At 40.5% G+C, this 23,325-nt stretch overlaps 1 protein-coding gene across 2 annotated transcripts in view; it reads right to left on the bottom strand.

Annotated features, from left to right (window-relative positions):
• The window catches only part of atg10 (ATG10 autophagy related 10 homolog (S. cerevisiae)), a 58,669-nt gene extending 35,936 nt beyond the window's left edge, over positions 1-22,733 (bottom strand). The window contains exons 1-3 of one of the 2 annotated variants that reach the window (XM_041244712.1): positions 22,637-22,733; positions 10,736-10,889; positions 7,167-7,289 (exon numbers count right to left, since the gene is read on the bottom strand). In XM_041244712.1, the coding sequence (XP_041100646.1) occupies positions 7,167-7,289; positions 10,736-10,861 (249 nt within the window). In that variant the 5' untranslated portion in view covers positions 10,862-10,889; positions 22,637-22,733. The remainder of the gene's footprint in view (positions 1-7,166; positions 7,290-10,735; positions 10,890-22,636) is intronic. The other variant, XM_041244720.1, reaches the window with a different exon arrangement.
• Positions 22,734-23,325: the final 592 nt, after the last annotated feature.

Below are 23,325 nucleotides of genomic sequence, written 5' to 3'. Positions count from 1 at the left end.
TGTTTCGGGGCACACCTGCAGATTATAAATAAGCAATGCAAGCCGCTGCATTGCTTCATTACCATTGTTATTATTTACTGTTCTTTGGATTTAAAACATTAAAACAACATTGCACCTGGATTATAATTGCTGTCTTGTTAATTGATCATCTGCACCTGCACACTATTAACTACATTGCCACAACTGTATATGCAAAGTCAGACACATTCTCCATTTCAGGTTTGAAAAAAACAAAAACAGCCTGTTGTACATGCTTTTAAGATCTATAAAATCTGAAGAACATTACGTTTTATTTTCAAAAAAATATCCTGAAACACAACCGACCTATTTCCTACATCTACTGGGGGCAGAGTGATGCAGGGGGACATGTTAATGAGCACATAAGGAGCTTTTTATTTTATTGTGTTACATGTTCCCATGTGTTGCTACAACTTTTTATGTACGGTGTGTGTATTGTTTTATTTTTATATCACCCTCCTGCTCACTGGTAAATCCATCTTAGTTACCTATGTGAGCAGGAGGATGATGGGAAATGTAGTTCTGAGAGGTCCATGCAGGTACATCGAAAGCCATCTTGAGGCAGGGAACGCAATTTAAAAAAGTGCTAAAAATGTGAAAAATTAAACTAAAAAAAATGAAAAGGTGCCCCTGAGCCGGGTGAAATTTACACCAGATGTTTTTGATGTGGCCTAAAGTACCAATGCCACCTCAGGGCCGGCCTATCTGCCTGTGTGAACCCAACGCAGGCCCTGGGCCGGCCTTAACGCGTCAGTGTGGTGACGTAGCTCAAACCACTCCCCTACTAGGTCGAGCGTAACAGATAAAACAATGTCGGTTTTAAGGGGTAGCACCTGGGACAATGCAGAAATGAACCCTTAGCGGTCCATTTATTCAGTGCTTGTCTGGCGCGTCAGGTCCAATTTATTTTCACATGCGCTGTTTTAAATATTTCCCCCCCCCAGAGTAAAGCAGGTTTAAAAGGTATTGAATCGCAAAAGGACAGTGCTGCACCTCCAGCCAAGCCCCACCCCTTGTTCGCTGTATTTTTCACATACTTCTTTATAGACGTAGATACTCTCTCGATCACTCGTTTTATCACCAAACTCCTCAATAATGCAATCCACATCATTATTTTATTACTATAACATCTCAAAAAGCTCTGCAAATGTCTGTGATATTCTTTGAGTGCTGGATGCGGAAGCAGCTATCTCCTTTATGTCCATGTTATCTCGTGAAAACCTGCAAGTTTGTCAGATATTGAGCAGCAGGCCAGAAATAAACCCAACCCGGACCTTGGATTTTATAGAACGTACGGTGATCTTCAGCCCGTTAAATAGTTATGGGGAATGCACTGAATACACCGACACTTTTGACGATGATGCTGGGTCAGTCATGAACGGCAAGTATTTCTTCACTGTACAACTTTCATTAAAACGATAAAACTGCGCTCTGTGTGTATGTGTACATTACATATATCTCAATATTGATAAATAATGCATACGACATTGCAAATTCAGTCACCATTAATATAATAATCTGTATTGTGACTAATGTAATGTACACGTCCTTGTTTGCTGCATTTACGCATGATCCAACACGATCGCTTCTTTTCACAGTAACCGACTGCACTGTCAACAACGCTTCAAGTCCAGGCTATTCCAATGCCAACTATGGATGGGAACTCCCAGGGGGCGGCACACAATTGGTCAAGCGCTGCCCGGGTAGGAAGGGCTTAGGTCAGCCAGGGTGTCCTCGGCTCACCGCACACCAGCAACCCCTGCAGATTGGCCAGGCACCTGCGGGCGTGCCTGTACACTGCCCAGAGCTGCATGGTCCTCCGACGCTGTAGCTCTGAGGTGGCTGCATGGTGGGCCTGCAGAGTGAAAAGCAGAGGATGGCTGACGACACGTTTCGGATAAAGCATGTGTCCGTCTTGATCTTTCCCGAGTCAGCGCTGGGGTGGAAGGAGTGGGCTGGGCTGAAATTAAATAAATAATTGGGTTTTCCAAATTCAGGGGACAAAATAATTGGCGATTCCAAATTTTTTAAAAATAAAGTAAAGCCTTTATGACGTTAGGTTTAGTGCAGGATATACCAATTATGTAGATCGTAGGATATAGTGACCTGAATCTTTACTTAAGTCGGGCTGTCCAGTCCACGTTGAGCACAGAAAAGACTGTGTCTAAAGCGAGTGGTCCTGAAACTGAAATGGGCGACTACAACCGTGGGGTAGCTGTCCAAGGTGCTGAATCCTGGCGAGTCTGGTGATGACCTTTTGCTCTCCCAGAAAGCAAGCATAGTGTAAGCAACCCATCTGAAGTCCCGAAGATTGCAGAGTTCCCAGCAATCGTGCACCTTTTCTTCAACCTAAAGTTGTTTGAAAGTCCAAACTATAGAAAAATGTACTTGTTAATCTCTGTCTATAGGGTGTTTCTTTTTTTTTTTTTTTTTTTTTTTTTTTTTTTTTAAGAAAAACAGGGCAAACTGTATAGAATTTGTAAGTCCCATCCATAGGGGAGTCACGGTAACCCAGCTACATGGAAGTTCTTGCATTGAATGCAGCTTGAACCTGACCTGCTGCTGCTGAAATCCCATTTTTTCTCACACAACACACACACACACACACAGAGTTCAATACTATTATTGTGAGAGTGTATTTAAAAATGGCATAGAAAAAAACACAGAGAATATAAAATAAACATTTGGCAACCTGAAAAGTGTTTCAAGGGGCAAAATTCCAATCAGAGCTGAATCAGACGTGTGTAAGGCAGCAAATATGCTTTCTTGGACCACAGTCCAATAGTTCCAATCTGTTTTTGAAGGTATTGTACATTATAAATACTGCAATCTGACAATTAATCAAAAAATAGAAAGCATCTATTTACACAACCTTTAAAACATCTATATACATAACCTTTATAAACATGTGTAAAGCACGCACAGACAAACAAAAAAAACAGGGATATAAAACCCATACTCCAGTATTACCAAGATTTTCCAGTATTAAATCTAACGATAATATAAATTGTAGGATTTCATTAAAAGCTCTTGCAGAGCTTCCTTTGGATAATTGGTACAATGTGTGAGGAACAAAAAGCTCTGGCTTTTAGCAGCCCTTGATATTCTGCATGCCTGTTCTGAACGGAACAGAGTGAAAAACGTAAAGATCCCAGCTCGTTCCATGTTACTCTGACGGCTGTACCAAAACAAAAAACAGCATTAAATCACCTACTGAAACTAGACAGATAGAACTGATGTCTTAAAGGGTGCAAGTGCAAGTCTCACACAGTTTCAGAAGAAGCACTTACTATAACAAATACCGTATAATGGGAAATTTTGGCAGGGAATTTATTTTGTCTTTATTGGCGGTTTTGATTGGATAGCTAATAATTCTTCCACCAATTAGAGTGTGGTATGCAGTGAGCAATCCCGGCCCCTGACAGACTGTCATGCAGCACAGGTTAAAGACGCGCTAGGCAAGGAAAAGAATATGATGGGTGTCAAAGTGAATATGAGCATGTGATGGGTGTCAAAGTGAATATGAGAATGGCAGTGTGATGAAGCGAATTTGCTTAAAAAAATTAAAAGCAGACCAGATATTTGCATCAACGGATTTAGAAAATGTGGAATTTACGATGCGATCAGGAGCTCCTAGGAAGTGTAAACTGCGCCAGCTACTGTGGTACCTGTATGACTGGTCTTTATGTTAAGCAGTTTTGTGGGGTTTTTTTTGTTTTGTTTTTCCACAAGGGGTTAATTAAGTACTGTAACAGCCAAAATAGTTTATTCCAGACTTGTTAGAAAGTCTGTAACAAAAGCAGATTTGCTTTGGATTGTTACTGTCAACTCGTTGTAGATACTACTATTAAGACACCTACAGTGTGGTATCGCAAAAGTCCCTAAACAAAATGTTAGAATGAATGAGTTCTGCGCCATATAAAAATGAGTTGATTTTGCCAATGCTTGCTAGTCTACTAACTAGTTTAAGGTATTTTTGTTTCAGCTATTTTGCTAAAAATGTTCACGTGGCAATACTGTCCTACAATTACTAAATGATACTGTGATCATTTCAGTGTGTTATATTAGTGAACCAGAGCTACGTTTTAAAACTTGAGTTAGCAAATGCCTATCATTAAAGAGTACTGCAGCTACCAATCCTTTCCAGTTACTGGTATCTTAACGATAATGCTGGAACTCATTTTTAGAAGGCCTTCTTTGTTCAAGTTGCTGCAGTGACATTGCAGATGCTATAACAAGTTGTTGGAAGTGAGACACTGTTTTAGAAGACACATTTCATTAAGCAAATATGTAGTATTTTAATGCTTTTTTAAATTAAAAGTAGAAATACAAAACTGTGGCATTTTTCTTTGTGAATGTGCTAAGTGAAAAATGCCAATTCAAACTCAGTCAAAATCTACCAAGGTAGCAAATCCAATGAATTTAATACCAGCCAAAATTTCCCATTATACAGTACACCTTTTTTTTTTTTTTTTTTTTTTTTTTTTTTTAAACATATATACAATTACAGAGTACCTTACCTTTCTTTAAATGCGTATCGTACCGTTATATTATCGATAAAAAAAAATCCATGCTTGCAATAACATGTGATTCTTTCAACTCTGCAAATGTGAGACCTATACGGTGATTTTAACATGCAACACAGATAAGATTTAATGCACTGGTTACTTTAACAGACTAAAAAGAAAAAATGGACCACATGCACATTTCGTTGAGGGCTGGTATGAATTACTAACAATCAAGAAGATGGTTTTTGTGGTCCGCTCTTTAAAGTCTGCCCAGAAGCCATAGTCCAACAAAAACCAAATGCCCACAAACTGGCTCATTGGAGGTTGTGGGTTTGAACTCCAGACCTCATCCACTGAACTTAAAAGACTTCAAATTAGTATTTTGTTAGACCAAACAGATGCGAGAGACCTGAAGAGGACCACACTGAGTTTCAGAATGCAGCTCACTGCTTTGCACGGACAACAATAAACAACAAAAGCACTAACATGAATAAAGCTCATTTCACTTACATGTTACTAAATACATATGAATCCCAAATGAAAGTGCTGGGACTGGCAATTTATGCCAGGTTGGATGGTGGTGGGCCAAGGTCCACTGCGATCAAGGTTAAGACCACCAATGACCACATTTCACTTGGGAAAGACTCAAAATCGAGTTTGCAGAGTCAGATTCTTCAGTTGTTTTTTTTTTTTTTTTAAACTAGGTAACTACCACAATTCAGACAATATTCTGTACTGATCGGTGCACCATGACATCCACCCAACACATACTCTGATTAGTTGGAAGAGTTAAGAAAAAGAACAATAAATGTGCATGATTTAATCTAATCTACTAAAGCAACTGCTCGCAGCGGTCCATGTTCAATGAGGTTACTCTCGTTCTGTAGCTGCAGCAGCGTGGTTCATGTTCAATGAGGTTACTCTCGTTCTGTAGCTGCAGCAGCGTGGTTCATGTTCAATGAGGTTACTCTCATTCTGTATCTGCAGCAGCGTGGTTCATGTTCCATGAGGTTACTCTCGTTCTGTAGCTGCAGCAGCGTGGTTCATGTTCCATGAGGTTACTCTCGTTCTGTATCTGCAGCAGCGTGGTTCATGTTCAATGAGGTTACTCTCGTTCTGTATCTGCAGCAGCGTGGTTCATGTTCCATGAGGTTACTCTCGTTCTGTAGCTGCAGCAGCGTGGTTCATGTTCAATGAGGTTACTCTCGTTCTGTATCTGCAGCAGCGTGGTTCATGTTCAATGAGGTTACTCTCGTTCTGTATCTGCAGCAGCGTGGTTCATGTTCCATGAGGTTACTCTCGTTCTGTAGCTGCAGCAGCGCGGTTCATGTTCCATGAGGTTACTCTCGTTCTGTAGCTGCAGCAGCGTGGTTCATGTTCCATGAGGTTACTCTCGTTCTGTATCTGCAGCAGCGTGGTTCATGTTCCATGAGGTTACTCTCGTTCTGTAGCTGCAGCAGCGTGGTTCATGTTCCATGAGGTTACTCTCGTTCTGTAGCTGCAGCAGCGCGGTTCATGTTCCATGAGGTTACTCTCGTTCTGTAGCTGCAGCAGCGCGGTTCATGTTCCATGAGGTTACTCTCGTTCTGTAGCTGCAGCAGCGTGGTTCATGTTCCATGAGGTTACTCTCGTTCTGTAGCTGCAGCAGCGCGGTTCATGTTCCATGAGGTTACTCTCGTTCTGTAGCTGCAGCAGCGCGGTTCATGTTCCATGAGGTTACTCTCGTTCTGTAGCTGCAGCAGCGCGGTTCATGTTCCATGAGGTTACTCTCGTTCTGTAGCTGCAGCAGCGCGGTTCATGTTCCATGAGGTTACTCTCGTTCTGTAGCTGCAGCAGCGCGGTTCATGTTCCATGAGGTTACTCTCGTTCTGTAGCTGCAGCAGCATGTTCCATGAGGTTACTCTCGTTCTGTAGCTGCAGCAGCGCGGTTCATGTTCCATGAGGTTACTCTCGTTCTGTAGCTGCAGCAGCGTGGTTCATGTTCCATGAGGTTACTCTCGTTCTGTAGCTGCAGCAGCGTGGCATGTTCCATGAGGTTACTCTCGTTCTGTAGCTGCAGCAGCGTGGTTCATGTTCCATGAGGTTACTCTCGTTCTGTAGCTGCAGCAGCGTGGTTCATGTTCCATGAGGTTACTCTCGTTCTGTAGCTGCAGCAGCGTGGTTCATGTTCCATGAGGTTACTCTCGTTCTGTAGCTGCAGCAGCGCGGTTCATGTTCCATGAGGTTACTCTCGTTCTGTAGCTGCAGCAGCGCGGTTCATGTTCCATGAGGTTACTCTCGTTCGTAGCTCTGTTCCATGAGGTTACTCTCGTTCTGTAGCTGCACGCAGCGGTCCATGTTCCATGAGGTTACTCTCGTTCTATAGCTGCAGCAGCTCCATATATCTAATCCACCTGATATTTTGTGGACAACAAGTTTTCCTGAACAAAATACAGCTCAGCTTTACCTCCCCAAAACTGGCACATTAATGGCACTTCGTCACAATGACTCAGTCCTCAAAGCAATGATAACAACAGGAGTTAGGCTAAATGTTATCCTTTTCAACAGTGAGTGATACAATATGCCACTGTGTTAAACAGCAATGTCCTAGCAGGAAGTATATTTGTAAAGATGGACAAGAAACTCTGGTTTTCTTCTTACCTGGGCTTCAAGTTCCAGCTCACCGTTCGCACCCTGCAGGTTCCTTTGGCCATCCCAAGCTGGGCGAGCGCTGCTATTTTCTGCTTTCAAAAGTATTTTCTTCATGTAACCCTCCTCAGAACCCTTAATACAAAAGGATGGAGTAGAAACAGCCGTGATACTATTGGTTTAGTCTTAATTATTTACTGTACCGAAAAATGTTTACTATTTAGTATTAACATGATCCCTGTTCCTGACAGTCATCTGAAGATAAACAGGACTAGAACCACTGCTGCTGATACGTTCTGTTCACTCTCTTTCTGTAAACACCACATCTGCCCACAGAGAGATGCTGGGGGTGAAGGGTGCCATTTAATTAACTTGTGCATAATTTTATTTTTTTATTTTATGGGTACATTTTAATGAACATTGAAAAATAACTGGAATTCAATCTCACATTTCCTAGATCATCACACTGTACCAGTTTCTTTGAGAGGAAGCATCGCTACTGGCTGCAAACCACACCAGTCATTAGAGGAAGCATCTGGTTGGTTAATAACAGGCAAAAAGGGGGTGGGGGGGGATGGTTCACTCTCTAGGCGGAATTACCATGAAAGTGCAAGACTCAGCAGCAAGGACAGCAAACAGAGAATACAGTTGTACTTTCTTCACAACAATGAGCAAAACGCATCACCAGAAACCCATTTCATTTGTGTAATGTTCAGGGTTGTTTAAAAGCTATATTACTGTTTTATATAATTTAATACATTGTGTGTAGGGCATCTCGTACTGTACAAGAAATGTCACATCCTGCAGGAGAGGACCGCAATGTCAAACTGAGCTCAAACTGCGCAAAATGCTGTTTCTTATTGCAAGAAACACCCTACACCCTTCTTATAAGTGATTTCTATTAATGTGTACCACTTAAGTCAGTGCGATGGACTGCATGGAAAAAGCAAAGCTCTGATAGAAAGCAGCTTTAGGTGATATTGCTCCAATTAGTAGAAATGAATAAATCAAAATTAAATTATACTGCCAGGAACAATTACAGTTATAAAACTATTAATCTTATTACATATCAAACACAAGCCTCCTGTCAAAAATGTAATTTGTTAATGAGTACTAACTATCTGTAAATGTTAAAACATTCAACATTCAAAAATGAATTAAAGGTATGTAGTTCCTAGCTATTGTTGCCAGAAATTAATACATTAGAATTTTTTATCTCAGCTCAGTGCTTTGTTATTTGAAGAACATAATATTGGATTCCTGCTAATGTGCTGCATTCAATGGTCACTGTTAGTTTGGAAGAGCCAACCTCAATGTAACATTGAAATCTATATGAGAGTCAGACGACTAGAAACTTAATCTTTCAGGTAAAGACAGTGTAATATGTCAAGCTCAGGCCCCTGAAGTACTTCACAATGCACTGCTTTTTTAACACACTCACACATTTACAGTTTGAACACCTTACTGCTGCATGTTACTCATTCAGAAATACTTAGGGGTGGCAGTAGGGACTGAGGTTTCTTTAGGATCTCACTTTAGATTTCTATTTCCAGACTAAATTTTTTGCTTCAAGACAAGTGAAGCTCAAATTCACTTCCTGTGTTAAAGGTCACAGAAACCCAGGGTCATAATCATCTGTAACATGAACCGCCTAACAGCAGTGTGGTAGGATACAGAAGTGCCACAGGTGACATAGGGAAAATTAAATTCTAGAAAATCTACGAACAAATAAAAATTGACTGTTCTGGAAATGGGAGTCACATTATATACTGATGCACAATGAAAACGCAACAGTCTAAGTTTTACATCAGTAACTCATTGGGCACATAAACAACGTTATTTACATTTTAAATAGTAAGCAGATAGGTGTGCTGATTGTTTGAGTAGTATTGTTCCTTGGGATAACAAAATACTGAGCTCAAGTCATGTGATTTCATAAAAACACCAGGTGGTCAGTGTTTGGCAAACTGAGTTAAGTTAAAATTGCCCAAATTAGATTAAGAATCTGTATGAATAGCCATTCGAAAAGACATGATTTAAATTAACACAAGAACATCAAAAGATACGACCATGCCCTGGCTGAGTAATGAAGATCGCCTGGTTGCTATCGGCATGATTGAAGGCTGCCTGTCTGTGAGAGAAGATGCCCAGAGAATGAGATGTTCTGCTTCAATAATTAGCAGACTAGTCCAGAGAAACCAGAAAACTTTGTGACGGACAGGCCATGTCTTGGGAGGCAGAGGGTCACCACACCGGCCCAGGACCGAACATCCCACAGCACAGGAAGAGTGGCAGAACATCCCACAGCAGTCTATCCAGAGGCTGATCAGGTCTATGCGTCAATGCTGCAAGGATTGTGTTAATGTTCATGGAGGTCATACCCGATACTAACTTTGTAATGTTTTCATTTGGACAGTGTGTCACATTTCATACTGAAAACTTATCATGATTCTTTGATCTGTATTGTTGTTCACATTTTATTTGAGTTTGTTTGATATCTGTGTTTAAAATATCTGATTAAATCCATTACACCTGCGTTTCTTTAGTGCATCTGCATATTATATATATATATATATATATATATATATATATATAGCTATATATATAATATATATATATATTAGAATATATATGATATATATTATATATATATTGCGAATCAATATCGTGGAAATAATATTAGAACTAGTTTGGTCAAAACAATCTCTGCCATAGCTGATGTGTTTAATTTCATGTTTAAATACTATAGTATGACAACACAAGAAACAAGAATACACAGTGGAACCTGGCTTAGCTGTCTGACCACTTTAAAGACGGGTCCTGACAAAACAAGACTCTTGGTTTTTGCTCTGTGCCAGTAATCATCACAGCTCATTAAGAGATGCAGTACTGCCCTTGCTGTGGCTTAGTGTCCCGAACAAGGCTGGTCTGCACCCTTGAAACAGTAGACACGGAAACTGCAGTTTAGGGCTTCTTTACACATTTTTATTAAATCAACAAATAAACAAAAACACCGGAACAAAACACCTCTAAATAAACAGCACCCATGCTTCGCTATCATAGTGCATAGACAGGGAGCACTACCTGCTGCTCTCACTCCACTCAGACTGGGCAAGCGCCTTCACTGAACCCTCTCTCCGCACTGCGCACCAAACATGCATTTTATTGTCTTTACATAGATGAGGCCATGGTTTAACTGACAAGCAAGCAATTAAAACAATGACCCCAAACGTATTAAACTATGTGGCTGTGCAAAGGTGGCCATCTTGGCTCTACACTGTTCCTGTCCTGAGCCAAGATGTTGCCAGCCGCAAAAAGCCACATATTTCTCAGTGTGCAGAGCCTCTGCTCTGCCACACTTGCATAGCTATGTACGTATTGCAGAATGTGGTTAGAAAACTCTCTAATGAGACAAGACCACCAACATTTTTGTAAAACAGAGCAGATCTATGCTATTGAAAACAGATGTTTAAAATCTTAAGCAAAGCAAGAGTTTTAGTATAAAAAGTGCATAGGAAATTCTTGTAATATCTGGAAAGAGGAGCACATTATATTGAGAGAATTCTGGTTAAATGACATACTTGACTGTGTTCCCAGTCCCATTCATCGTTGATAGACCGGGAGTGCTGAATAAACTCCTCACAGCACTGCCGGAACGCCTTCTCTCCCAAGCAGACCGCTTCATCACTACCCCAGCCACGAGACATCTGGACAGATCAGGGCACTGGTGAGCAGCTGCAGGTAAATAGAAAAAAAAAATACAATTCCTTTAATCTAGTGTCATACCAGTTTAAATTAAAACTACAAGATTGCTATAAAACATGTTTCTTTGAAAACTGCATGTTTGATATCTAGAAGCTGGAAGAACATGCTGTGCAAGCAGTAACTAGTGTGAGCTGCAACCACCTCAAAGAATCGAAACTCACAGAGGACGTTATTACTTCAGTCAATCAGTCAGCTGTTTTTCTTTTCAAATATTATTATTTATTTATCCCCCCTTTTTAGACAGAGAGGATCAAATCGCAGCCAGAGACACAAACATCCTAACAAGTCTGACTAATGCAGCTCATGGGAGTTAACAAGGCATTCTGAACTAGATACAGCACAGAACACAGAGCACACATTCACAGATCTTTAACTCATTAGTTATTTAAAAACTGATTTTCTAAAAGTCTGTTTCAATAGATTATATAAAAGCATCAACTACATTCTAGAGAAATGTCATGAATATCAAACCCTGCTGTAACACTCAAAACCTCCACCACTGGACACGTGGTAAGTGAGGCGAGTGAGAGAACTTGTAAAGTAAATGGGCAGCTTTTTGTTTATTTTAGGAGAGCTTTGCATATACATAAACTAGCAACTTCCTTTAGTGACCATGACCTGAATCAGGTACGTTAAAACCCAGAAGCAAAATAAATGTGATTACACAACTATCAGGGAAGAGTAAACAGATGGAAATAAGACTCTTATTGCATAGCAGTTTCACCCATTCCAGGATTTACTGCAAGCTTGATTAGCTACAGTGTATTGGTACCAAGCTCTGGTGTGTTAAACTCCTAGTAAAACCAGGAGTGGATCAAAGTGCTAGGCAATGGGAGTCTTATTTCAATCCCTGTAGTTCCATATGCACACTACCTGAATAATGAGACAGCAAGTGGAAGCGACAGCGAGTGGGAGAAGTACAGGCGTGGAAAAGTACAGAGCAGTTTAGAAGCAGTAAGGAGAAATTGCATCTTTAATTGCTTTAATCAGAAAACACAGGACATTGGGGAAACACAGCAGCAGCTCAAAGTCAAACACCCGCGTGTGTTTTTCTGATAACAAACAAGCTGAAACTCGGAGCAGCAGATTCAAATTCAGCGCCGTTCTGAGACATGGGCGAGGGGAGGAGCCAACAACACAGCTCAACAACGCAGTTAAACGAGGCAGTCTTCCCAGCGACAGCGAGTGGGAGAAGTACAGGCGTAGAAAAGTACAGAGCAGTTTAGAAGCAGTTTGAAAGCAGGCTGACAGCTGCAGAAGAAACTAAACTTCAAAAAAAAAAAAACCCTCAACATGGTCTTCAAGCCAGTAATCTGTGACACCTGCTTGATGTGGGAAATCCGAGAAAACCCAGCAGAGCTAAACCAAGTGTGCGTAAAGTGCAGCGCGATCCAGGACTTGCATAAACTAGTAAATATGCTAGAAATGGAGCTGGAAGAAGTGAGACAGCAACAGGATTTTGAGGAACTGGCACACCCACAATTCATGGAAGTCTGCATCACCCCTAACAGACTGAAAGCCACCAGGGAGATAGAAGGTCAGAACAGATGGGTTCAGGTAGGCAGAAGCAGGGAAAAAAAAGAAACTTCGTCAAACACAACCACCAGAAATCAAAACAACCAACAGATTTGAGTCACTTCAGAATTTTGATGAGCAGAACCAACAACAAGAGAATGAAAGGAACAACATCCAGGACCCTATTGACAGTGGTGACCAGACAGCAAAAAGAAGGGAGGTCATGATTGTTGGGGACTCCATATTGAGAAACACAGCAAGTTCAATTCGCAGTTTGGACCCCCTTACTACAACAGTGTGCTGCCTTCCGGGAGCCTCGGTCAAGCACATCACTGAGAACGTGGACAGGCTCCTAGAACGAGCAGGAGACGACCCGGTAGTAGTCGTCCACATCGGTACAAACAACATTGGAAGAGACAGACCAAAATCCCTGCAAAACAAATTCAGAGAGCTAGGAAGGAAATTAAAAGAGAAAACCAAAACTGTGGTATTTTCTGGTATACTACCGGCACCTTGCAAAGGACCATATGGACAGCTGGAAATAATTAATCAAAACGCATGGCTGAAGACGTGGTGCACACGGGAAGGCTTCACCTATCTTGATCATTGGACCACATTCTACAACGAGGACTATCTGTATAGACGGGACGGACTGCACTTAAATAACAAGGGAACCAATCTACTTGGAGAAAAGATACTCAAGCAGGTTCAGAAGCATTTAAACTAGAAAGGAAGGGGGGAGAAATCAACAAAAAAAACAGAAGGGAGACCGCATCAAAACAAGGACAACAACTCAGGTAAGACAACCATTAAATGTATTGATTTAAATGCTAGAAGTATCAGAAACAAAATTCTAGAACTTGAAGCTACTGCATTAACAAGTAACTATGATGTGATAGGTGTTACAGAAACTTGGTTGTCTGAGAGTGATGGGGACGAATATAATATTTGTGGGTATACACTGTATAGGAAAGACAGGCAGGACAGAAGAGGAGGAGGGGTAGCGCTATACATAAGAAACAGTCTTGAAGCCCAGGTGTTAAACCTGGACAAAGAAAACAAAGCCGAATCAATATGGGTCAGAATAACGGACAAAAATTCAAAGGGCATAATAATAGGAGCATGCTATAGACCGCCAGATTCAGACGGTGAGCAAAATATCTGTTATACAATGACATTAGAAATGCGTGTAGCAAAGGAGAAGCCATACTAATGGGGGATTTCAACTTCCCCCATATAAAATGGGAAAACCCGGTGGGGAGCACGAAGGATGAAATTGAAATGGTGGAAATGACAAATGACTGCTTCCTCACACAATTTGTCAAGGCAACGACTAGAGGGGAGGCATGCCTTGATTTAGTCTTTTCAAATAACGAAGACAGAATAACTAAAACAGAGGTCAGAGAAGCACTGGCAAACTCAGACCACAACATGGTCTCATTTGAAGTGTTTTTTAAAACCCCAAAAGTAATGACTAAAGCTAAGGTTTACAATTTTAGAAAAGCAAACTATGAAGGTATGAAACAGAGACTAACAGAAGTAGATTGGAGTAAAATAGAGAAAACACCCACAGAAGAAGGATGGTTGTTCTTCAAAAATGTAGTACTAGAGGCGCAAAACAATTACATCCCTAAAGTAGACAAATCTAAATGTAAAACTAAATTGCCAAAATGGTTTAATAGATCAATTAAAAAAAATATTCAGTGAAAAAAGGCACTTTACAGAGCATTAAAAAAGGGACCAAAAAGAAAGTACGCAGAAAGAGTACACAGAACTGCAAACGCAAGTCAAAAAGGAAGTTAGAAAGGCCAAGAGAGAAATAGAAATGAACATTGCTAAGGGAGCTAAAACCAATTCCAAAATGTTTTTCCAATATTACAACAGCAAGAGAACATTCAAAGAGGAGATTAAATGTTTAAGAGATACAAATGGCAAAATCGTAGATGAAGAAAAAAAAATAGCAAATATATTAAATGATTACTTTTCACAAGTTTTTACAAAGGAAGATACTGACAACATGCCCCACATGTCATCCAGTTCCTATCCAGTTTTAAATAACTTTAGCATAACTGAGGCAGAAGTGTTAAAGGGACTAGGAGCTCTTAAAATAAACAAATCCCCTGGGCCGGATGAGATCCTCCCAGTAGTACTCAAAGAAATGAAAGAAGTAATTTACAAACCGCTAACCAAGATCATGCAGCAGTCTCTTGACACAGGGGTGGTACCGACAGACTGGAAAATTGCAAACGTAATACCGATCCACAAAAAGGGAAACAAAACTGAACCAGGTAACTACAGACCAGTAAGCCTGACTTCTATTATATGCAAACTTATGGAAACTATAATAAGATCCAAAATGGTAAATTACCTTTATGGTAACAGGGTACTGGGAGACATTCAACATGGTTTTAGGAAAGGGAGATCTTGTCTAACTAACTTGCTTGATTTTTTTGAGGATGCAACATCGATAATGGATAATTGCAAAGCATATGACATGGTTTATTTAGATTTCCAGAAAGCTTTTGACAAAGTTCCGCACAAAAGATTAATTCTCAAACTGAACGCAGTTGGGATTCAAGGAAACACATGTACATGGATTAGGGAGTGGTTAACATGTAGAAAACAGAAAGTACTGATTAGAGGAAAAACCTCAGAATGGAGTGTGGTAACCAGTGGTGTACCACAGGGATCAGTAGTAGGTCCTCTGCTATTCCTAATCTACATTAACGAATTAGATTAGATTAGATTATTAGATTAGATTCTGGTATAGTAAACAAACTTGTTAAATTTGCAGACGACACAAAAGTAGGAGGAGTGGCAAACACTGTTGTAGCAGCAAAGGTCATCCAAAATGATCTAGACAAGATTCAGAACTGGGCAGACACATGGCAAATGACATTTAATAGAGAAAAGTGTAAGGTACTGCACGCAGGAAATAAAAATGTACATTATAAATATCATATGGGAGATACTGAAATTGGAGAAGGAATCTATGAAAAAGACCTAGGAGTTTTTGTTGACTTGAGAAATGTCTTCATCTAGACAATGTGGGGAAGCTATAAAAAAGGCTAACAAGATGCTCGGATACATTGTGAAAAGTGTCTAATTTAAATCAAGGGAAGTGATGTTAAAACTGTACAATGCACTAGTAAGACCACATCTTGAATATTGTGTGCAGTTCTGGTCACCTCGCTATAAAAAAGATATTGCTGCTCTAGAAAGAGTGCAAAGAAGAGCGACCAGAATTATTACGGGATTAAAAGGCATGTCATATGCAGACAGGCTAAAAGAATTGAATCTGTTCAGTCTTGAACAGGAAGACTACGTGGCAACCTAATTCAAGCATTCAAAATTCTAAAAGGTATTGACAGTGTCGACCCAAGGGACTTTTTCAGCCTGGAAAAAGAAACAAGGACCAGGGGTCACAAATGGAGTTTAGACAAAGGGGCATTCAGAACAGAAAATAGGAGACACTTTTTTTACACAGAGAATCGTGAGGGTCTGGAATCAACTCCCCAGTAATGTTGTTGAAGCTGACACCCTGGGATCCTTCAAGAAGCTGCTTGATGAGATTCTGGGATCAATAAGCTATTAACAACCAAACGAGCAAGATGGGCCGAATGGCCTCCTCTCGTTTGTAAACTTTCTTATGTTCTTATGTTCTTAATCACCATACATTGAAACCACTCGATTGCCAGCATTCCCACAATCACATCTTCAACACGTGGAGATCTTGCATTGTTTAGGCAGTGTGAGAGAGTATAACTATTATACCGAATGTGTGAGGTCACTGTGAAGTGTCATGGACCTGCCCTGTACAGTACGTTCGGGCAAACAGGTGGAACATGAGTAATTAATCACTGAGCTTCCAGCAGAGTCAGGGATTCCGAGTCAAACCTTGTTAAACTGGCTGCTGAAGGCAAAACCACTGTCCTGCCCTTCAGCAACAACTTAGTTGTACATCTGGTCTTTGTCAAGCCTGCTGGTCTAACAGTAGATCTGCAACTGTTTCTTCTACTGCAGGAGCTGACCTGACGATGGAAGCCAGTGTAGCATGGTTATGGCGATCAAGAGGACATGACTGGATATTTATGAAATAAGGAACTGTTTTTGACCATCTGTGGATTCTGTTTGTAGTGCTCACTTCAAAGGACACTACATGAGACTAATTGCTCTGCCACTACACACTTAAATGCTAAAGCACTACAAAACAAAAAAGACCTAGTAGAAATGTTTGATATTGAACTTACTATAGTCATCTCAGAATTTTAAAAATGAGTGTGTAAAAAGTTATGGATGACACCACATGCTTAAACGTGAATTCCTTGAAGTCACTTTGTTTGAACCACATACGTAGGCCAGTCTACTCACCCAAAGTTGTGAGTGTTTTCGTTTGGATCAAACTTTCAGAATTATTATACAGGCTTACAGTTTGGAGTTCTCTAAATCCCCAACTGGAATTGCTTTAGTACATCAACCTGCAAGATTCAGCAGGCAATACATGCACATCACTTCATCTAAAAATCTTGCAAATCTTTTTGGAATTTGGAAAGAGATATATATATATATATATATATATATATATATATATATATATACGATTGTGAAATGAGCTTTCAGTTTGCATTAAATCGTGCAGCACCGTGAAGTAATTTAAAAGCCATCTTACAGATACTTTCACAAGAAATAAATATATCAGACTTTCATTATTTCTACTGACTCTCAAGATTAGAACTTGGGTGATGCATCCATGCTTTTTACACCAGGAGAAGCAGAACACAGACTGCCAGCTGTGCTATTGGCACAGAGGCTGGGGGCGGGGGGCGAAAGTCTCTCTGTTTCAGTGTTACTATTGCCATGGCTACCTGCTTCTCTGCAGACTGGCAACAGTCCCCAGACACTGCACTTTTGCCACTCCTCAGAGATCAACAAGGGCCATCAAAACCCTATTGGAGGAAAACCAACAACTCGTTATTCAACTTGGTATGAGCATCAACTTGTTATTGAAAAACAACAATCCCAAGCAATGCCTCTATGAGACGTCTCAATTAGAATCGTGCTGCGAGATTTAATCACGTTAAACTGAGCAGCACGCAGGACAAAAAATAAATACAAAAGATCAAACTTCAGAGTTTTAAAAAGACTGGCATTGTGGAAATGTACGACTGCACGGAACGATTGAAAATGTTTATGCATTTTTCAGGGCTCTAAAATCATTCAACAACAAAAAAAATTGGATTGTTCTGTTGCTGTGCATAGTTCAGTGCCGCACAGACACAATATATCTTCTGAAGAGGACAGGATTCTAGTACTTTGATGGTCTCCGATACGGTCTTTGACAGTCAGTAATGTCCTCCTTGTAGTTTGTAAATGGGCCTCTATTTTACTACTTTGCATATGCCAATGGTGGCCAATACATATGATTCAGAGAGGATCTTTGGCCAAATCTGAACAAACAGAATTGTTCAATGCATGCAAAATATCCAAAAGCCTAAACTACTTTTGAGCAGGACTGATTGCTTAATAGAGTAAGAATCTGCTTCACACTGCACAGCTGGGAGTGTATTTGCTACATTTAAACAACAATTGTAAAACTAATTCCAATACTCTATAACAACCATTTCTGGTTTCACATTTGCGTGTGTGAAACTACATTTTAGTAACAACCAGCCTGAAGTCTTAAAAGAGCAGAAACATTTCTAATCAAAAACTGAATGCAAGGTCTTGCTGCAATATGCCTGTCAGAAGGCATTATGGTTTCAAGCAAACAAATCAAACTGGAGCTATGGATATGAAATTAAAAGAAGTGATTTACATAACATCCACTTAGAAAAAGACCTAAATTGTTGGTTCATTTCTTTTCTTTAAGATCATGTGTGGACCACACCACAAAGATCAAAAACATATTTCACAGGATCTGACCAACTTACACAAAACTTCATAGTACTGTTGTAGTCTGTATACTTTTTTTGAAGCTCTGTAAAACAAATTCCAGCTGGTAAACAAGTGGTTTGGAAGGTTGTCTGTGTAACATTACAGCCGAAGTTATACTCCAGAATTGGGGTATTGACTTATAGTTTAAATCACAAGAACGGCACCCACCAGACAGTAATGAGCTTTCTGTTTACACTGGCTTTCCTCACATGGGATGTTCTACCAGCCCCAGCTTGGCAAGCTTGAAGTAAACTTTCTTTTTTTTCAAGCATATGAAGGATTGTGGAAAGAGTAAACAAAACCATTTGTAATTAATTTTTAAAACCGCTTAGTTACGTTCTTGTAGATTTAAAACTCTATTACGTGAACTTTTTTTTTTTTTTTTTTTTTTGGTTGCTCAAGTTTTTAAGTAACCCTAACTAGAAAAGCAATCCATAAACTTTCCACGCCATGTACATCCATTCACTAAAAGGGTCACAAAAGTGTAATCTTAAAACAAATTTACATTCAAACAAACACGTACTTTCATTTAAAACACCTGTTACTACACTAGGTTAAAGACAGATCTTTTTCAAAGCCTTGCTTTTAGATGGTTTTGTACTTTCATGGTCATTTCACCTGGAGTGTGAAATTGCTCTTTCCTGGAGGTAACCAATCAGCTGCTTCCTCCAATGACCACTGTACTTTGCAGTAAGAAAGATGCAGGACTCTAGGTCATGGTTAATGCTGATGAAGTCAAGGAATTGACCACAAAATTCTAGCTGCCTAACACTGGACTGACTTCCTCGTGACATTACAACTCTACTGTCCCTGTCTATGATCGATCGATCAATAGATAGATAGATAGAGATGGAATGATAAAGACTGATGCAGAAAGGGGATAAAGATACACAGATGTAGAAAGATAGAGACAGAGATGAAGCGCCAGAGAGATAGACAGATTAATAGAGAGATGGAGTGATAAAGACTGATGCAGTAAGGGGATAGATACATATAGAAAGATAGAGACAGAGATGGAGTGCCAGAGAGATAGATTTCCAGACAAGCATGCAAGTTAGATACAGGAAAAACATATCAATCAATATTGGATCAACAGATCCCAGAACCACTCCAGATAATTGCAATCATCGTTAAAAAAAAGCCTTGGGAAAGGAGAACAAATACAGAACAATCGGCATCCGAAGCATCTTGCTCTTTAAGAGAAATTCAACAGCCCATCTTTGTTTCCTGTGCATCACTTTCTTGTCCATGTATAATACTGTCTGTTGCCATAAGAATGGTTATTAGATTGACTAGGTTTGAAGGGGTTGATCTGATCAAATTATACAGTCTGGCTTTTTAGAGCATTTTACAGCATTGGAGACTCATCCTGGATAGAATCAACAACTGGGATCCTGGCATTACCCCTACCCCTAGAATCTGTTGCGATCCAGTTGGATTCCCTGAAAATGTTCCTCAAATGCTCTGAAATGTTTTTTTGTTTTTTATTTTTTTATTATTAACTCTATTTGAATTAGCATTCCCCACCACATGCTCGAGCAGGCTACCAGGAAACAAACACATGTGGGAAAGCGCAGCAAAATCTATAGCAACTGCTCTCAGTGCACAATCAGGTAGCGGCTGTGTGGACAGTGTGGTCTTTAGCAACCCATCAGTTTCATATTAGACCTTTTCCGGGCCCACGGCTGGCTTGAGAAATAAAAAGTTTGTCAATACAGTAGACAGTTGACAATACACCCCTTCACAGAAAATATCAACGTGATGCTTGCCTGCTCATCTCTTCTGTAGATGTGGACTTGAAAGGTGTCTCAGTAATCTGGCTATGACCTTGGTTCTATAGGAAAAACTGAAGGAGGTTTGAAGATCCGTGGAGGATAACAAAGAGGATTTCTTTGGAGAGCTTGTCCTGTTCTAACATGTGTTATCCATACACCTCCATATAAATTGCGCCTTCTGTATTCCAGAAACCGTATTCATGACATCAACCATGCTACTTTCAGTTTTTATTGTGCTGTATTCTCTGCATCAGCACGGCTGAGGTCCCCCTGCTTTAAAAAATGTACCAACACTGTGAACTGATTCTGCGTTGACTGACGCCAATACAATGTGTTCAAACTAATAAATGAACACTGTGGTGAGACCCAATAAATTATGTTACTAATCCTAATCTATTTTAGTCCAAAACTTTGTTATTTATGATTCTTTACTGCCTTTCATGCTTAAAGAAGTCACTTGCCTTGCAATTAAATAATTTATAACTCATTCTACTCCTTAGAAATAACAGCTGTTCACAGTTGTTTCATCAAAGCTGTCATTATAAAACTACATCCTGTACTAGTACTCAAGAGATTTATAACATTGAGTTACATATACAGGTATGCTGTATATTTTTATGCAACAAGCAAACAAGTATGCCAGTGACGTAGAATCCTTTGCAAGAGCTATCACAGACATGAACAAGTAGCTCACATGACCCACAGCCACTGTGTGCATCGGGCAGCATTGTGCTGCTCAGCCGTAACAGATTCTGGCCCTTCTCTGTGAGATGAGATGATGATAAAAGCTCTAGAACTACAAATGCAAAGCCTGGCTCTACACAAAGAGGATACGCATCCCTAGCAGGCAATGGCGCAACTACCAAGGGGGGTTGAGGGGAACATGAGAAGAGGGGCAGGAGGGCACAAGTCGACAGTGTCCGTTTCACTGCCCCCTCCTTAGGGCCGAACGCCCCATCAGCCTGTTGTCCATGATCCACAACAAAGTCCAAGAGTCTTTAAGGTCACCCAGGTACTGGGCGCAGGAATGTCTGTGGAACTCCAGCCAACACCTGCTCCATCAGTCGCTTCAACACTGCTGGAGCATTACAATCTGAAGGGCATGACTGAACTGCCCGAGACCCTGGCCAATGGAGAATATGTTCTTCGGACTTGCCTCAGGAGCCAGCTTGACCTGCCAGCAGCCGCTCTGCAGGTCGAGGGAGCTGAACCAGCGAGAGCCTACTATACTGTCCAGGGCAGGGCCTCGTCGATTCTGGGAGGGGGTACGAGTCCTTGCAGGTCACTCCATTAAGTTACCTGTAGTCTACACAGAACTGCAGCGACCCAGCCTTTTACTTCACCAGCAGCACAGCAGGTGCAGCTCACCGGCTGGCTAATGGCTCGATTACCCTGGCAGCGGCCAGCTCATATGTATAAAGGGAATGACATCTCAGCAGATGAAATGGTTTGTAAACATATGGCAAAACGTATATATGTTTTAGCAAGTCTCATGCTTTAACAATGTGGCAGCGAAACACTGGAAATGAAATGACAGATTTGTGGAATTCAGTTGCGACCCAAATATATAAATCAGGAACTCAAACTATGCATTGCCTATACAGTAGAAAAGTAAAAGTCCTGTGCTTTTTTTTTACAGCACTAGTAAGAGGGCAGTGGTTGTGCACAAACCAATGCTAAGCAGTGTCTCTACAGCTAAGCAAAAAGCAAGACACACTGCTCAGCATGTATGGTTAGAGAGCTTTAACCTCATCTCCCAAACAGGGTCAGAATCTGTAACAGCAGTGCATCGCACAACACTGTCTGGTACACTAGCAGCCTAACAAAAACCTACTGACTTAACTCTTCACAAAGCCTTAATGTAGTTTAATGAGGAGCATGGCCACGTGCATGCTACACATTTCCTTATTATTATATACTGACACTGCACGGTTATCTCTCTCCCATAACACGACTGTAACACATCATCAACTGGGTTCACACAAAAATTCATGATTAGTGTTAACCGTGGTTTGTAAAAGCATGTCTTTTAAAAGCAAAAACCAACAGTCAGACAACCGTGCAACACAAGCTGATCACTGAATGCATTAAGTTATAATACAGTCTGCAGATGACCGCACGTTTGATGTTACTTTTAACTGTCCCTTTACTTTGGGTATACAGATATCTGACTGCTATATGTATTGAAAACAATTAAAATGCAGACCCTAAATGCAACACATGCGTTCAAGTGTACACTGTGTTTCTACAGTAGTTTTCTAACAGGTTGTTTTGCAAGGCAGCAAAAGGTAAAACACGTCCCGTCTCCAAACTGCAGTGCAATAATCTTTCAAAATGGAGCTGTAAACAAAGCACATATTCCAACGTAGTTGATGCATCAGTAGCAGGGAAGTGCTGCCTTAAAAACTGATCAATCTTTGCTACCCACACCTAAATTGACCACATATGCGTTTATGCATGTTTAAAAAATGGATACATGCTTGCAACACTCACGTAGGACTTTCAGTTGACAAAACATTCGGCATATTCTTAACAAGGAACTTCCGGGATACTGCTCCTGCAGAGGGGAGTTGAGAGAATAGCAAATGCTATTCAGCAGGTCGGTTTCAAATCGCCCTTGCTGGGGAATTACTGTAGACTAGGAAGGTTTCTCCAACACAGCAGATTAGTAGGGGAGGCACGTTTGCACTGGTTTCTCCCCAGTCAAGCTGTGTCGGTTTACGGTGCATCTGCAACACAGTAAGTTCACACTGATTTGACAGATGTCTGTTGTGTGTGTTTTGTAAATATACGCTATCCGCTTGTTTCCGTTATAAACGTTTGTTTACTGCGGAGTCACCCGTCAACCGAGAAATGGCACCCTCCAAAATGTATTATTGGGAAGACTGAAAGTCGGGGTCAAGAAACAGCTGTTGAAGTTAATGTTTCTCCCTCCCACTCCGTCTGAGTGAAATGCCCTGCCAAGACGAAATGGATTAACTAGCATCAGTTTTCCTTTTCGGGGGATGAGCAAAAGCCATTTATCATGTAGCCTAAGCATTGCAATGCCCTGTGTCGATACGAGGGTCTGCCAGTCAGTATCCTTTCCAGTAGACGTGTGTAATATACTTTAAACCACGATTTGAAATGATTAGGATATATTCCGCAAAGAAGCTCTGCTGTATTCGATGCAATACATCGAA

Source organism: Polyodon spathula, chromosome 1, assembly GCF_017654505.1.
Source record: "Polyodon spathula isolate WHYD16114869_AA chromosome 1, ASM1765450v1, whole genome shotgun sequence".
Taxonomy (NCBI): Eukaryota; Metazoa; Chordata; class Actinopteri; order Acipenseriformes; family Polyodontidae; genus Polyodon; species Polyodon spathula.
This window is presented reverse-complemented; position numbering and strand designations above follow the sequence as displayed.